The sequence below is a fragment of the Poeciliopsis prolifica genome, unplaced genomic scaffold (genome assembly GCF_027474105.1).
Source record: "Poeciliopsis prolifica strain line A6 unplaced genomic scaffold, Auburn_PproV2 SCAFFOLD031, whole genome shotgun sequence".
NCBI lineage: Eukaryota > Metazoa > Chordata > Actinopteri > Cyprinodontiformes > Poeciliidae > Poeciliopsis > Poeciliopsis prolifica.
The window spans coordinates 2,459,069-2,472,775 of record NW_026562406.1 but is presented as its reverse complement, the minus strand read 5'-3'; the positions used below and the strand labels follow the sequence as shown (position 1 = coordinate 2,472,775).

Genomic DNA, 13,707 nt, shown 5'->3' with positions numbered 1-13,707 from the left:
GCAGGTGTTTGCATTCAATTTGAGAATATTAGTTGCCTTTTCTGGGGCTCATGCTGATCATCAGGCCAGACCCAGAGAAAGACTTTATCCTCCCTGCTTCTGCAAGAAAACGAAGAAGCTGAGAAAGGCCTGTCAATTTTGTATGTGGTGTTAATGAAGTTAAATGGATAACAATTGTATAGGTTTTACGTTGAGTTATGCCGATCTGAGCCATTTTCTGGAGTTGGTGAACTTGGCAGAGATAGTTTTATGCCCAGTGCTTGACGTTTAATCGCTCCCTGCTCACCAGCTGACCTGTGAGCTGTGATCCGTCTGCTGGGGGATGTATGGCAGAAACAGATGGGCCTGGGGATTATAGGTCTCTGCAGTCCTGTCCATCACACCTGTTCACCACAAGTGTTCCTGGTGGAGTCACTGCAGCATGTGTCCGCGTGCGCACGTTGATCTCCTGGTGCCGGTGAAGGCCGTGGTCAGATCACACTCCAGCAGATGGCCTTAATGAGCTGATTTTTGTTTTTTCTTCGTATCAAACCGGAATCATTTTATTGGTCCAAAAGAAAAGGCTTTAGAAGGGTTCTGTATTTGCAGATTGTTAATTTTGATCAAAGTGGAAAAATGGGTTAAAAATGCACTGATCAGAGATACCAACCAATATTCAGCCCATTTTTATCTAAAAGGTATGATTAATGATTTTTAAAGGGGCAGTATGACGTGTTTCCCTTGCCATTTCATAGCACGATCAAGTAACTATGTCAACTACATATAACCTCAGTTATATATAGCATATTTTTAAAATGTTTTATATTAAATATGACTGTCATCTAGTGCCTTGAAAATTGGCCTCTGTCTCTTTAAAAACGACTCCACCTTCAGGAAGTTAGTACAACATGGCTTCTCTATCAACCCTTTAACAGCATTTTTATTGTTTTGGGGTGTTTTTTTTTGGATTTTTTTTACCAGCGTTGCACTCAGATGTAACTCCTATGATGAGCTCAGCAGTTCCATCAAGCGTTTGCTAATTGCTGCTGACTAGTCTGAAGGAGCTGAGTGGGGGAGGCTCGGACGAGGAGCTGCGCCTAGGTTTGCACAGCTGAATGCTCGCCATGGAGATTGAAGGATTTCTCAAACATGCATGAAAGAATCAAGGCGACCCTTCAGGTAAATTTTTTGATGAGAGAATAACATCATAGCTTGATGTAAAGCTCTGAAAAAAGTTTATTTCGAAATGTAAACATTTGTAACAAATTTTGAAAAATTCCACTGAAGTGGGCGGAGCCAAGAGTCAACAATGTGGGTACGCTGTTAATCGTGCCGTGAAATGGGGCTTTACTGATTGAAAACAAAGCCAAAACTGTCTTCAACATTATTTATGAGCTTAGTAGCTTTTATTAGGTAAGCACAATTTGCGTGGATACCATCGCCAACGGTAAGCATTGATCTTTGCCAGCATTCCCCCAGGAAAGACTGCCGTTTATTTCCAGATCCGGCATGACGGAAAGGAGCTGAAACCCCAAAGAAAAAGAAACTAAAGGAACAATCTTTAGTTCAAACCGAGCAAACAGCGTGTTTGCTGTCGATCATATTCACATAAAAAGAGCTCATTTCTGCAGGTCCAGGATGGCGTATCACGTATTGACTGAAACTAAGCGACTGTGAATAAATTAACGCATCACTTAGAGCGACAGTGCGACTCGCTGATGTGCTTTTAATGGGTTTTGGGCTCAGTGGAGCTCCGCGACACAGAGGCACGATCTATATTGGGCCTCGATGACACAGCCAATGTCAAAGGAAGCAGTGTGTAACTTTTCATGAGAGTCGTTAAATCAGGAGGGGGAATGGTAAGATGAGGCACATGCAGCAGTAAATGCACTAAACTGAAATACTTCTTGAATTTATGCAGCGACACTGAGACTTTTCAGAGATCAACAATGTCCAGCAATACTTTAAAAACCTCTTAAGGAGGTTTTGATTTGCAGTGCTTGCCCATTTGTTCCAGCATGCCTTTTTTGCCGTGAACTAAAATTATTTCAACGCTTATGGAGTTCTCCTCTTCCACCTGAAGCATCTCAGTTGCATTTAATTTCCGGCCTAGCCAAAAAAATGTTTGCTGGACAATAAATTGCCCCAGAAAGGATAAAATTGCTGGATTAATACCAGTTTCAAGTAACTTAATGGTAACGGCGTAACAATGAAATAAGCCCTCTGAAAAAATCAATGAATTTTTAATTTCTAGTGGACACGTAACACTGGACGTGGAAGGCATTTTAAATACTCCAAATAAATAAACAAATAAAATGCAAATCGGAGTCCCTTTAAAACTAAATTGTCCTTCAAACAAAGGGGCCAAAGCACCAGATTGCAAACATTGGTCGTCCAGTTTTTGGTGGAAAAAAATAGAAAAATGCAAGAAAAACAAGCAATCACGCATCAAAACCAATACCTGTTTCAATTTATGATGAGATTAATTGATTTCCTGCTTACCACCACAGATTTAGTTGCATTTTCCCAACATCAGACAATTGGCCCAGCCAGTCAGGATCAGGGTCCCCAACCGGGTCACAACCAAACTCTGGTATTTCACACACACCTGCCTCTGTGTAGGTGTGTGTGTCCACGCTTTAACGCTAGCCGTGACGTCAACGTTTCGCAGCTTTGGTGGTGGTGGTGGTGGTGGTGGTGGTGGTGGTGGGGGGGGGGGGGGGGGGGGGGGGGGAGGGTGAAGGCATATGTTTGCATAATTGCCACCTACATGCTAACAAATATGTTAGCATGTTTACAAACTAAATATTTAGCTTGCTCGTTAAGTATTCATCTAGCACTCTGAATATTTAGCTATCAACAGAAGGCTAGCTAAATATATAGGTAGCAAGCTAAATAATGCCTTAGCAAAAGCATGCTAACTAAATATTTATCTTCAAGCTGAACATTTATCTGTTAAGCTAAATGTTTGGCTAGTTAGTTAGCAAAAGCGTGCTAGCTAAACATTCAGCTCTGAGCTTTTTATCTGTGTAGCTAAATATTTAGGATAGCAAGCTACATAATTAGCTCCAAACAAAAATTAGTTATCAAGCTAAAAATGAAGGTTATAAACTAAATATTTAGCTCCCAAACAAAATATTAAACTCCAGTCTTATCTCGGTAGTTAGCTTGCTAAGCATTTGACTTGAAACCATTTTGTTCATAAATAAATGACCAGCTTTACTGAAAACACAGTGGCGATATTTCTTCTTGCGATTTCAGTGAGATTGGGGCTTTGCGGCTCTGGCCTCGTCAGTCCATTACGTTCGACCGGACGCCGCACAGGCAGCGAGAGAGAGAGAGAGAGACGCCTCCCCGCCGCTTCCTTGCGGCGACAGGGTTCCTGCAGCGCAATTGTCACAACTGTTGTTGAAAGTGTCAGCGGGCAAAGAGAGAGCAGACACGGTCTTTGCATGGCAATATTTATTCTGAGTGACCCGTCAGGGCAGAGGTGAGCTTTGAGGTGAAGGGAAAAGTCAAATCAGCAGTTAGAAGAAACAAAGCGCAACGTTCGGTTTGTTGCAGAGCTTCCGACGCAGGTGCTTCAACACAAAAGGCCTCTCGGTGAGATCTGGCAGCGTGAAAAGACTGAACAGGCTGGCAACGCAAGAGCATGCGTAGCTGAGGGTGTGAATCTTTTCATCTGCTTATTTTTCTTACTTTTTATTAAAAAAAAATTTTACGAATTGATCTGGCTGTGAAGAGGTGTGAGGTCATGGCAAGGCGACCGCAGAAGCAGAGTCTGGTTTTTCCCGACTAATTATCGCTCCTGGATGAGATTATTAGCTCCACATAATCACGACACATTTCTTTCTCTCTGCTTTGGGTGCATCAGCACATCTGCAGCTTTATATCACATAACAGCTGTTCAATGAATGTTTTTATCTAAAGCACATTTGTTGAGACACAGACTATAAGCAGGCAGCGTGCACACACACACGCACGCACACACACACACCGTGGTGCTGCAACGTCCTGCTTTTATCCAAAGTGCTTCATCAGATGGATTATAAATGCAGTAGCTGGATGCTGGCTCCAGGAATAATGGAGACTACCTATGTAAGCGAAGAGAGAGGAGTGCATAAAAAAAGTAAAATAAAAACTGGTCTAAAATTAGTGTCTGCTTTTAAACTGGGAGTCTGTCAGAGCTCCAGTTACACCTTGTTACCAAGCAGACTGGGGAAAAAGTTTTATTACTGCAACTTAAATCTACGACTGCCTCCTCTGATGTTGGCTGAGAATAAGATATTTCAAATGAGAAGACAAAGCAAACTTGATAAATATTCAATTTCACATGTTTGATGTGCTTCCATTTAAATTTTTTATTTTTTTTATTGCAGCTTTAAATGTAAAGCTAGCAAGCGCGACAAGTGTCTTGAGGTTTTTGTTGTACGAATGCAGCCTGTATTGTAGACATATTGCGTGTTGGAAGGAAGATGGCTGGTTCCCTATCGTGGCGGCGAGCGTTTAGCAAGCCGAGGTGAGCAGATCTTCAACAGTCCAGACAGAGCGTCTGCGCACCGCAGCATGAGACGAGACAGTGTTATTGCCAGGTCATTGTTGTGATGCTTGAATAGCATATAGGTACATTTCACAGCAGTGGAGCATTTATGTCTCAATTTTCAACTCTCTTAGTGCTCAAGTTTGCGACTTCTTCTAACAGCATGTCGCCGCTTGACTTCGTCCCGCTATTGCTCTGCATTACAGCAGCTTACAGAAGTCTGGATGGTAAATAAAGATGCTTACTGACTCTGTTAAAACTGAAGTCGCTTGCTACTTTTGGTATGAAGAATAAAAATAGTTTCATTCTCTCAGCACTGCAGCTACTGGTCTCATCCGTTCTCTGCTCCCGTGTCCGTCAGACATGCCGGCAACACAAGGAGATTTATATGGATTTCTTTTTTTCCAAAACCATCAGTGTGACAGGTCACTTCAATGTTGGCTTGGTAGTGGGAGACAGTGAGTGTGGGATCTGAAGCTTGGCTGGACTTGGCACGCCTCGACGGTCAGGAAACGGATAGCTGTGGAAGAGGGTGGCATCAATCAGCCGTGTCTAAAGTTTTAAGCTTTGAGCTGACACGATAATTAAGACCGGTGTTGCAGTCCAGACGTCTAAGAAAGAAGCAGACGCAGAAAAACCCCCGGGAAATAATTCATTTACAGGCAGCTGTCATCATTCAGATTTGCTGCTCTACCCTGTTGGGAGTTTCAGGGAAACTTTGAAGCATTTGTTTGCAAACTTACAGATCATCTGTATTTTCATCTTTTTCTTTTTTTTTTTGCCACATTTAAATGTTTTTGGATCATCAGATTGATTCCAGTATGAAAGCTAATAAAACATAAGTAAATATAAAAAGCATCGTTTTGATCCAGCGAGGAGGAAAAAGCTTCACTGAACTATGTGAAGATAAACGTTTCCCCTTCTTAAATCATGAATCAACTATGATTAACCGCATTATTTTCGGTCATGTAACCAATACAGCATTTCAGAAAAATTAAACGATTCGAAAGCCGCTTGTTGTGTTTACTCTGGTTATGTATTAAAATTAGTTTGAAAAAAATTTTAAAAAACAACTCTTCCATGGCACTGTGACATTAAATTTGTGCATTGTGTCATAAATTGGGTTTCTAAAATTCTGCTGCATTTTTTTGTCATGATTATTATTCAGTAGAGGAAGGGGGGCTTTTAGGTGGAGCTGCTTCTCTGTGGCTTTAATGCATGAATGTGTGGGTGGATGAACCGCAGAGAATGTAGGTTGAGGAGGGAGAGAAATGGGACAATATGAACTTTTCAAAAAAACAAAAAAAAAAATACAGTTTTCAATTGTTTTAGAACAATTATTTCCACGTGCGTCATGCCGAAACCCACTTCCCTCTGCTCTCTGTGGTCCTAGCAAAGCGTTTTTGCATTTTTTTTATTTTTAATTTTTTTGCAAACAGTTTTTGTTGCCCGCCATAAAACGACCACACTCCAGGTCACCATCCCAGCAAGTTTGGGACTTTTGAACTCCCTTCTTCAAGCAATAAGGATGGCCTCTCCAATTGCACAGTTAAACGAACAGCCTCAGCTCATGAATTCATAAATGTCAAGTATGTTTAATTTTGGCTGCCACGTCTCTGATGAGTTCAAGACCCTCGGAGGAGGAAGCGGAGGAGGAGGAAGAGGAGGCGGCCCTGAACACGTGACAGACGGCATGGGAGGAACGGCTCCATTCGGTTGATGAGGATGGTTCTGCTCAAATCAAATCGCGTTGTCAAAACAAAGCCAGCAGTCAGAATGCAGTTGAGTAGATATATTAGTTTGGCAACAAGTAACATTTTCATTGGTGAGTTTTTTTTGTGGTTTTTTCAAGTGTGGAAAAAGAGGATGCGCTGTGCCGGGTTGAGGGACTTTCTGTAATCACTCTGTGTTTTCTCGCCTGTAGCTTTCAACGCTGTGTCTCATTATTAAGATGTTTTGGCACGAGACACATCGAGACGTTATCGTAGAAGTTGTGAGTCGGTAGGAATTCAATTTATTCATGTCAAAACTCGTCCGAGTAATCGTAAAAATGTCATCGTGGACGGTGACACTGTGGGCAGGTTAAGATTTCCTGTTGCAGTCGGTCTTGCAACTAATCTCAAAGAGGCTTCTGACTGAAGAGAAATTGAGCTTCAAGCAGCTCATTTTCCCAAAAGAAAATAAATGTCCATGTCAAACTTTGATACTGCGATGCACGACAGGAAGCTGTGGGGTTGGTATTGTCTTCGTCGCTTGATGCTTTTTATTGAAATTTATATTTTAACATTAAAGGATTTCCAACAAATTACGGCTTTGTAATAGATAATAGTCAGACTATGCTGAGGACTTTCAAGATGGCTTCCTGGCATTTCTAACTTTTTTTTTTTGTTGTTGTTTTCCATCTACAACTATAGTTTCAGAATAGTGAAGAAGTAGCTGCTGAAGTGGTGTAGCGACTGCAGAGATCCGAACACAATGCAGAAAGAGGACAGACATATCGGACTCCAATTAATATCGTAGCCGGAGGCGATGACTCTGAATGAACGCGTGTTGCATAGAAGCTGGAGACGTCAAATCTGCTCAGAACAGAGGAAGAAAAAGCTTCCAGCTGAGCAAAACGTTTTCTCCCAGGTAGCTTTAAGCTTAACACATTCCTTTTTGCGTTATGCATTTTCAACTTCAGTGTCCTTTCAAAATGCACACCATAAAGAAAGTCATCAAACACCAGATTGCATTTTAAGCGCTCATAAACTCTCAGAGACCTCTGCCAATGTGCTTTTTTCTTCTTTTTTTTGTTTGCTTTTTTTGTCACCGTTAGTGTGGAGTTGTGTGAGCCGACTAGTAGAAATAAAATATTCCGACGTTCATTTTTTTTTCTAGCTGCAAAAATGATCTTAACTCTGTAATCCAATTTAAAGTGTGATCAAACGTGGCGACACAAATCTGACACTCCACTGAACTTCTACACGTAAAAGGCTCTGCGTGTGTAGCTCTCACTCTCTCACTCTACAGGCTTCAAACACTCACTACACAAGCACATACTGTGAAGCTGAACTTCTGTAGTATTGGATGTGGATGAAATCGTTCTGCTGTGTCAGAAGGCTCTTTCACCCTACCTGCTGCTGGCTGTCGTATTTTCCACTGTGGGCTGGAGCAGCAGAACCTCCAGGCCCAATAGAGCCCTCATTCATTCACCAGAGCGAGGGAGGAAGCTGCAGGCTGCACCAAGGAATGGCGACTCGCAACATATTTCATGCACACAGAGCGAGAGAGAGAGAGAGAGAGAGAGCTGCAGTCATGATTAGTGTTCAAGGCGACATTTGTAATTAAATGAAGAGGTAACCAAGCTTGATTGTTTTTCTACACAAACTAGTGCATGATTGTGTAGCGGAAGGAAAACAATGTGATATTTTCCACATTTTTACAAATAAAAATCTTTAAAAGAAAAAAAAAAACGTGGCAGACGTGCATTTGGGCTCCCTGATTCAATAATGTGTAGAATCGCTTTTTGATGCAGTTCTAAATATTTGGGCTATGTCTTTATGGGGGGCCATTTAGCCTGTCATAAGAAGAAAAAAAAATGAAGGCTTCATTTTTCTAATTCATATTTTCACCATTCATTCATTTATAAGCTAAATACTTAGCATGCTAAATATCCAGTTTGAATCTAAATATTTCATTAGAAAAAGCTAAATGTTTTCTCCAACCCAAGTATCTGAGTAGCTAAATATTCAGCTGCCTACATTATTATGTAATTATGTAAATCCAGTGGTAAATGTCGTTAAAATGTCTCAAGATGAAGCTGAACCTTTGCGCCAGAAAAGAGAGACAGTTTATAAAAAGGTTCAGAGACCGAGCTTTTACTGTGACAGTCCACTTCCTGTTGTCGTCGTCAAGTGAATTTTCATATTACGTAAAAATTTAGGTTCAAACTAAATGGAGCTACGTATTTATCCTGCTCACTGCAATGACATTTGTAAATGAATGAATGACACGATGAATGTACGACTTTGAAAAATGAAGCCCCAGGTTATTTTCCTTTGAATTGATGCTGCTAATATCTGACTGTAAGCTTACAAAAAGTGTCTTTTACCACGTTTTAGTCAAATGTGATGAATAATGCCTGTGAAAACCAAACGCCACACATTGTGAAATTGATTCAGATTTAAACTTTGACTGGGCCACAGATGAGACAGGGAACTAAAATGATCTTTAGTTTGATATCCTGCGTGCGTGATGCAGGTCTGCTTTTGTGACTAATCGGATCCACAAGAGACGAGTGTCTGTATGTACCTCTCTGTTCCCACCTCACAACAAAAGGTGATCTGCTTCACGTGAGTCGAACTCCCGTGTTTTCCTCCTAGGAGGGAGCCGTGTTCAGCTCCTGGTTCTCCTGTGGACGCGTTTCGTGTGCATTCAGCTGCTACAGGAAGCCGAGCTCGACGCGACTCGATAATGAGAATTGTCTCGGTGAACCGCCGGGCTTCCTGACTGCCTAATCCCTTCCACGCTCACGTGCACCACGGGATCCCCCCCCCCCCCCCCCCCCCCCCCCCCCCCCCCCACCGTGTGTCATGAGTTCTACCGATGGTGTCAGGCTGGATGCTGGAACCACAATGAAAAAGCTGTTCAGACAGAGGCCTGGTGGGCAGAGCTGTGTGCGAGTCTGGCTCATCGTACGGCGGAGAAGCTGAAGAAAGGCTCATGTTGATTTAAAAAACCCCAAAAAATGTAATCTCAGCCCCCTCAGCTGAGATGTCTAATGAAACGGCTCTGGCAAAAATACAAAATTTTGATTGGAGGAAACGTATGTACTTCTTTTTTTTTTGTCACTTTTTCATTTTCAGTTACATAGTATATTGTACTGTTTGATGTCTAAATGTGTAGAAATGCCTTTAAAGGGGCAGTATTGTGTATAGTGTCATGTTAACACAATCAAGTTAACTGCAGTTGTTATAAAATTATATATATTACATATAAAAATTGAATGCTTTAAAACTGGGCCTCTGTCTCTTTAAAAGCTCCTGCTTTCAGGAAGTCATCACAACATGGGTCCTCTATTAACCCTTCACCAGGTGTTGCTAATTCCCCCTGGCTAGTCTGAAGGAGCTGAGTGGGAGTGGCAGAGGAGATGCTCTGTAAGGTGGAAACTGCAGCTCCAAGGAGGAGCTTTGCCTCGAGGGCGGGGCTTGGTGCACCCAGGCGTTTGTTTGGTTGCCATGGGAGATTAAATAATTTTTCAGACATGCATGAAAGAATCAAAACAATCCAGGTGTGTGTGTGATGAAAGAATGTCATTACAATGTAACGTAAAGCTCAAACAAGTTGGTGTTAAAGGCCTTAAAGGCCGTATTAAAACCTGATGAAGTCTTGAGTCTTTTCCTCGGTTTGCTACTCATTCTCTCCCGTCTCTCTCAAACCCTGTAAATGTAAACATGTTGCGCCCTGAGAAACATGTGACCGCATGGGGAGAAAAAAAAAATCAGGGAGTTGAAAACCATGGAGTCATGTGAAACAAACGAATTTGAACTGTAGCTGTCCTGCAGTGGACCTGATTTCTTTTCCAGCCGTTCCCGGAGACAAAAATTCTTGAAACTCCAGAATTTTTTTACGTCACTGGAAACTTAACGCCTTTGGGTGTCGGTAACTCCATTAAAAAAGAAAAAAAATGCAACAATTGAGTCAGCTGTGGCAGAAATGGCAGACTGGAAGGCAGAGTGTGAACCAGTCCACCCGTTTTATTCGCCCCTTGATAGCGTTTGACAGAGTTTCCATTCTTCCACCGAGAACGCCGAGCCAACGAGGTCAGAGCTTTGTCCGTTTCCTTCGGTCTTTCTTTCCGTCTCCTCTCAGTGGACGTTTCGCCGGCCTCCATGTGACTCAGACTCGTTGCTGCGACTCGGAGGGTTAAATGGTTTTTCGCCAGCAGGCCACTCATTCTCACAGATGAGAAGCAGTTTTTTTTTCTTTTCTTCTAAATCTCAGAGTGAATCTTTGACCCGAGGGATGGGCTTTTCTTTTGGGTAAGGCCCAATTTTCTACTCCACAGATGTTCCTTTAAACTTTCAGACATTTTTGAAAAAGAGATATTCTTATTCCTACTTCTTATTGAACCGTGAACACTTTTAAACTCAACACAGCTAAAACTTCTGATGGCTGCCGCTGTGCTCTGTTGTAAGTTAGGCAAACTATTCTTTTGCTCTTGAAGACTATGAATAATAGGAACTTTGTAAAATCAACTTTAATGGCTTACAAAAATTTATTGTGTTCAAAAGTGTTGATTCTTATTTGGGGGGGGATATTTGAGACATTCCAGTGTTAAATGTTCCTTAGAATTTAAAGTCTATTGATCTTTGAGAATGTGTTCATCATGTACAATTATGCCGTTACCATTATATTGCTTGAAAATTGTCTCAAAGCAACAATATTATTGTTTATCGCAATAACTTCAGGAACGATTTATCGTCCAGCAGAACTGTGACAGGCCTAGACATCGCAACAGGATAAATACGTTTATCTGCATAAGACTGATTTTTTTTCTGTTTTTTTTTTTCATGCTGAACTCATCTTACCCACGTTTTGAAAAAAAAAAAACAGAAGTAAAGGAGGTTTTTGAAGTAAGCAACGCCGTCCCGCTCCACGACACCCCCGGCCTTTTACCTCCCTTTGTTTGCCGCTGAGCTGCCGCGGCCGGTGGATGTCACATTGTGTTCGCAGCAAAAGCCAAGACTGCCCCGGCTGCAACCAAATTCATATTTAGAAAAGGTCGCGATTGTGCCTGTGTGAATAGTGTGGCTCCAAAGACCGGCCCCGGGGCCTGTCAACCATATTCTGCTCCTTGGATCGTAACTGCTTCAGACTGCTGCAATAAAACCCTCGTCTGCTCGCTCACCAGATTGTGATCTCTGCACTTTCTGAGGCTGAATGCAGATCTTGAAGGAAACGCTTTTGTTAGTTATTCAAACACTACCCTGAGGTGTTCTGTCGGGCTGATGGAGAAGGCTTGGTGGGACTGAAAACTGAGACAATGTGGTTTCTGACCCGGCGGGAGTTGCAAGGGGTGAAATTAGCAGCCCTAGGGCTCCACTCCTTTTTAGTGAGAGCTTTTGATTAATGACGCTCCAGCAGTGCGACGATAACTCTGCACCAAAAGGGTGTGATCAGTCTGTCTGGTGGCTGCTGCGGAAGCCGGACTCGCACCACGTTGACCCTGTCACCTGATGTGCAGCAAGTGTTGTGCCTCCCAAGTCGTCCCGAAGCGTTGGCGCTGGAGGAAGTGCAGCAAAGTGTGAAGCAACACCTCCTCCCTCTTTTTTCCCTTTCTCCTTTATTTCTTCTGCTCTGATGCTTTGTCGTCTGTCTGGAAACACAAACTCTCTTCTTTGCACTCAGAAGCTAAAATTGTGTAAAAGTAAGCGTTTGCATCAACTGTTGTCCGAATTTACACAACTTAAATATCCTTTTTGTATAGCAGTCATGTAGAATATTACAGGGGCTGTGTATAAATATGTACCATAAAAACAAACCTGAAAACTGTGAAGAAGAGAAAAAAAAGCAGAATCTTTCTTTTCACTTTAGTCTTGATAAAATTAACAACGCAAAAAAACAAACTGGAACGTGTGTAGATGTTTTTGCCAACACTTAAGAGCAAGATGTACGTTCTGAGTTTCAATATGGTTAATATGCCTGAATGCAACTTTCTCCAGTGAGTTCATCCAAACATCAGTATTTATTTAGAGTCGTTTGCCTCGCCCGCTGAAGTTCAGAATTGAGTTTTTACTCTGTTTGTGCTGGAATTAAACTGGCGGAGTTGATCAAAAAGATAAATACATAAAAGTAAGAAAATCTGTGTCTCAATGGTTCCGGCGTATTGGTGGGTTATTGATTAGAAGCCTACTTGTGCCAATTAGCAAGCAGAAAAGAAATCGTGTGCCACTCCAGTAGGAGTAATAATGATGGAAGCTGTAGTTCATTAAGTGCTTTTCCTCGCGCACATTTTCACAGCACGTACAAGACCTAACTGCTGTGGTTTTCCGTCCCCAGTGAAGAAAACACTGGGAAATAAAACATATCTGGAAAACAGATTGGGGCAGCACAGGGCTGGGATACCGATGGGGTGGATTGGAGAGGATTTGGTCCTTTAAATAGAAGCACCTGTTCAGTTTGGATTAGTACAAAGCAGAGCTCTATTTTGGTCCACTATGGATGTTTCCTAATCCCACCCCGCGACCCGACGGCTGCCTGCCAAGCCGAGCTGCGGTGCTGCAGTTTGAGGTCGTGCTGAACTGGCACGACACCAGTACGTTACTGGTGTAGATGTCTGCACGGGTCGGAAGAAGCTGTCCTCTTTCCACTGCAAGTGTTAGAGAGCACATCGTTTATTTATTTAGTTATTTATTTCTTAATCTCGGACCTGAGTTCCAGCTGATAGTCTGAGGGGGGAGAAGATGCCTAAGACATAAAATCTCAGTTAGTTTGCACAAAATTAATTGTTTGACGAGAACTACTTGTTGCTCTCTCAGATACAGGTTTTCATTCCGATGGGAAGGTTTAAAGTGTTAAAGTGAAGTTAATCAGTATTAACTAATTAGCAACAAGGCAGTTCAAAGTGCTTCACGCCGTAAAAACGTCACAATTATGAAACAAGCCACAAGTTTTACATTTTGTCAGCAAAACACACGTCAAGTATGTAGCTCAGCATTCCAGTCGTTATGAACTCCAAACGGGTGGCGTTTTAGTCGAGATTTAAAGGATCCCTGTGTTTTTGGCTGTTTTGAAGTTTTCTGGAAGTTTGCTCCAGGTTTGTGGGGCGTAGAAGCTGAATGCTGCTTCTCCGTGTTTGGCTCTGGTTCCGGAGGCGCAGAGCAGATCAGAACCAGAAGACCCGACTAGTCTGGAGGGTCGACACGACATGTTTTTGCACGACCGCGTTGTACTTTTTTAGATGCTGAAAAGCGAACAGATTGCAGATATTGGTAAAGTGTAAATGTTTCCTTCCAGCTGGCAGAAGGTTGCTCTTTTATTTGCTGAGATGCTTTGAGACTGGCCATCAGACCTGCTGTCAGGTCAGACTGAACCATTCGGTGATGTTTATTAGCCACAGGGAATCAGCGGGAGGACGTTAAACCTGCCACTGATGGCCTCCGTCCTCCAGGTTCAGAACAGGCAGAGATGGTTTTAGTGACTCT

At 42.3% G+C, this 13,707-nt stretch overlaps 2 protein-coding genes across 3 annotated transcripts in view; one reads left to right on the top strand and one right to left on the bottom strand.

Moving 5' to 3' along the window:
* The window catches only part of pgam5 (PGAM family member 5, serine/threonine protein phosphatase, mitochondrial), a 32,988-nt gene extending 25,193 nt beyond the window's left edge, over nucleotides 1-7,795 (bottom strand). Inside the window, exon 1 of the mRNA XM_055050887.1 lies at nucleotides 7,636-7,795. Coding sequence (XP_054906862.1) covers nucleotides 7,636-7,706 — 71 coding nt within the window. The 5' untranslated portion in view covers nucleotides 7,707-7,795. The remainder of the gene's footprint in view (nucleotides 1-7,635) is intronic.
* Nucleotides 1-13,707, top strand: part of zdhhc8b (zinc finger DHHC-type palmitoyltransferase 8b) — a 61,350-nt gene that overhangs the window by 18,213 nt on the left and 29,430 nt on the right. The gene's annotated exons all lie outside the window — the stretch shown is intronic.